This window comes from Cornus florida, unplaced genomic scaffold, assembly GCF_030987335.1.
Source record: "Cornus florida cultivar Cherokee Brave unplaced genomic scaffold, ASM3098733v1 CherokeeBrave_3.0.0_Hap2_Chr03, whole genome shotgun sequence".
NCBI lineage: Eukaryota > Viridiplantae > Streptophyta > Magnoliopsida > Cornales > Cornaceae > Cornus > Cornus florida.
In genome coordinates this window covers 37,806,285-37,809,539 of record NW_026775573.1, presented here as the reverse complement: position 1 = coordinate 37,809,539, position 3,255 = coordinate 37,806,285, and the positions used below count along the sequence as shown (strand labels likewise).

The following is a 3,255-nucleotide window of genomic DNA, read 5'->3' as shown; positions in this document are numbered from 1 at the left end:
CTAGCATTTGTTAACTCATTATACCTAATACGATGTTGTCGCTCACCGTCTGGATCAGGCAGATGTGGAGGTGGACCGCCTTCCACAACTTCAATATCGTCTTTTACCATACCAATATCCATGTTTAACAGTTCACCAAGGAAGTGGGCATTCCATCTACCCAGGGCTTGAACAACTTGTGCATGAGTTTTGTATGGATAATACCTTGCATCAACATACCCTCGTGTCTATGCCTTTGCTTCCGCCAACTTCGTGTATATACCAACATTCCGGCCCTTCACTACAAGGTAAAACTGACGGCCAGCCATTGCTTATACTTTGAAGGGTTGTCAATTTAAAAATGGGATGGGACGACTGCTATAGAGATACAGATGCCCTAAATATAGATCTGAGGTATCGTGTAGGTTGAAAATAATAAGTAGGGTCTTAAATGTTCTAAACAAACCATTCAATTGTAATGAAGGCAAGGAATAAATGGTCAAATATAAAGTGTTCAATATAAAAAGGGAAGTGCAGTTCTGACTTAAATACAATATTTTTAACATAACAAATATACTAGAGTAGAAGATATCATGTATAGTGACACCTTAACAATATTTTGACCACTCAGCAAAATAAAGGAAGTGCAACCATGGCAATAACGAAGAAATCACGATGAAGTACACTTATTGTACCCTGCTACCATATCATGGTAATTCCTCGAACCCTTATTGCTCAAATGTAGAATTCATGTTTGGCATTTGGATCATTGGCGAGAAATTTGTGTCACATACAACATCTACATCAACTCCCTTTTTATATCACATGCATGCAAAAATAGGTCGTTAAATTTCTTAAATAATTTCATGAGTTTAATTAATTTAGATGACATCACATACCTGCTTATTTAATGGAGTCATGGGCTGACCAAAATAAGTAGCCGGATTGTTATCCCAATCGTGGCCCTGTGTTGAACATGTTAGCATATAACATTCATCGGAGCAAAAAAACTCTACTGGTATTTTAGCACCCTTCACCAAAAATCATCACTTCATCGGTACGTTAGACTATAGATCGGGTAGGGGATATATAAAACACAAAACAAGACTCACATTGTTTAAAATATACATAGGGGTTGTCGTAGTAGGACTGCGACTTGGTACAACGGCCTTTCTCTTTTTCGCAGTGGCTCTTTCCAAAGCAGGTATGAGCCTACGTCTTCTTCCTTTCAATGTATTTTTCGTGGCAATCCCTTTTGGAGTCAATCCTTCTATGGTTTGCGCATGAATATTCAGCTCTATATTTGTAAAGCTGTTTCCCATGGCATTGGCTCGTGCGGTTTGGTTACATGCAGGCCTGGGATTAGGTTGTGCTCCTTGAGCAATCTTCTTCAAACTTTTCACCTGCACCAAAACATTGTTGAATCCCTCATCGTTCACTGATGCAATAGCAGAAATTTTAGTTCGATAACGACAAAGGATCCAGTGTCGTCATATAATTTCCAGTCTAGGATCTGTAATAACATCGCTGCCAAGTATGTCTTCCACCCTGCCGTCCTTGCCATTTCTGGTCCACCTTTTTAAAATATAGTGGCTGGGTATTTCATTGGCATACATCACATCTTTAAGGACTTTCAGAGTGTGGTTGCACATGATACCCTCCATTTCAAATTTTCCACATGAGCATGATAATAAGTCGTCATCTGTCCTTGTGACGACCCGATGGAAGTTATCATTATAAACCGCAACTTCATATGAAAAAACCCCATTACCAAGGTCGTTGCACTTCCGGACATTTTCACTCATGCCAACTACTATTAACCGTTCCTGAAAAAGGTCAAAGATGTTAATAGTGTACAGACATCCGACTTGATCTAAAATAGGAGACCTTGCTTTCAGCCTGGGCATCTTATGCAGCAAGTCATACTCAGCTGCATACTCCTTGTATCGCTTGTCGAACAAAAGCGTTTTAAAATGCTTGAAAAACTCTGGCAGTGCATATTGTCTCGCTAAGTACTGTTTTAAGCGAGCATTGAAGCTCTCACTAAGTTGTGTGGTACGCATACCAGCTGACCACACATGTTTAACATATGACCTGGCCCATACATGTTTCAAACCAAATAAGTTGGCCAACCACTTGTTATTCTCTACAGCTAATTCCTTTTCCATCCACGCCCATTCCAGCAAGAATTCTTCCTCACCCTCAATCTCGTACATTAATTTTGTTATCACACTTTTTATGCCTTTCCCACCAACAAAAAAATTCCCAAGATACTTTTGGGCATTCTGCATTAGGTGCCATGTACATAGAAGGTGTTTTGTATCGGGCATGACCTGGACTAATGCCTTTGCCATTGCAGCGTCTTAGTCGGTCAAGATTATCCTTGGTGCTTTATGGGACATGGCATTCAAGAATGTATTGAATAACCAACCAAAAGAATCGGTTGTCTCATCATACATGAAAGCTGCTCCAAACACAACTGTCTTCCGGTGATGGTTCAAACCGAGAAAAACTGCAAAAGGCTGATTCCCATGAACAATTTTGTACGTGGTATCAAATGTCAGCACATCTCCAAAATGCCCATAATCTGATATCATTTTTGAATCAGCACAAAATATATTTGTTATCATTGCACTGTTGTCCAATTGCACGGCATAGAAAAATAATGGATCTTCCAAACACTGTGTCTGGAAATAATTCATCAGCCAATTCGCATCACCAAGTTCAAGGTCGTTCTGTCTTCTCGTCCGAATATAATTTTGTACATCAACCTTCGTGAAGCCAATACTTTCTTTACCACCAGATTTCCTCGAACTTAACTCAAAGGCTTTACGAACTGGTATTCCACAATTGGCAGCCAACTCCACATCAATAGCTTGCACTGACTTTATTTTTCGCTGCGACGGCATCATGTGGGCACAATCCTCACTGATGAGGGGATGGTTGTGAGTATCTTTAAAATCTTTGACAATGTACTTACCAAATTCCACATTAAAGGCAATAAGCATGCGTGCACGACAATCAGTGCGTGTTTCAGCCCTTCGATTCTTTGTTTTCCTGTCCCTCTTGTCCTCACCTCTTTTTCCTTCCTTGTAACACAAAAAATTTCTAGATGTTAGTTTTCCATCCTTCCGACTGTTGTTTTTGTACTCTCTCCGAATACTAAAACCTACTCTGCCACCATATTCATTATAAAAATCATAAGCCGTTTCTTCGGAATCAAACTACATATCAACGCGGGGTATCCATTCTACTTCAGGAATTTCGCAAACTGAA

At 39.8% G+C, this 3,255-nt stretch overlaps 1 protein-coding gene across 1 annotated transcript; it reads right to left on the bottom strand.

Moving 5' to 3' along the window:
- Window positions 1-707: 707 nt before the first annotated feature.
- On the bottom strand, window positions 708-2,333 carry LOC132301459 (protein FAR-RED IMPAIRED RESPONSE 1-like). Its single transcript, XM_059798708.1, has 4 exons — window positions 1,503-2,333; window positions 1,092-1,382; window positions 879-944; window positions 708-791 (listed from the first exon to the last, which is right to left on the bottom strand). The coding sequence occupies exons 1-4, from the start codon at window positions 2,331-2,333 to the stop codon at window positions 708-710; spliced, it is 1,272 nt and encodes a 423-aa protein (XP_059654691.1).
- Between the last annotated feature and the right edge of the window lie 922 nt (window positions 2,334-3,255).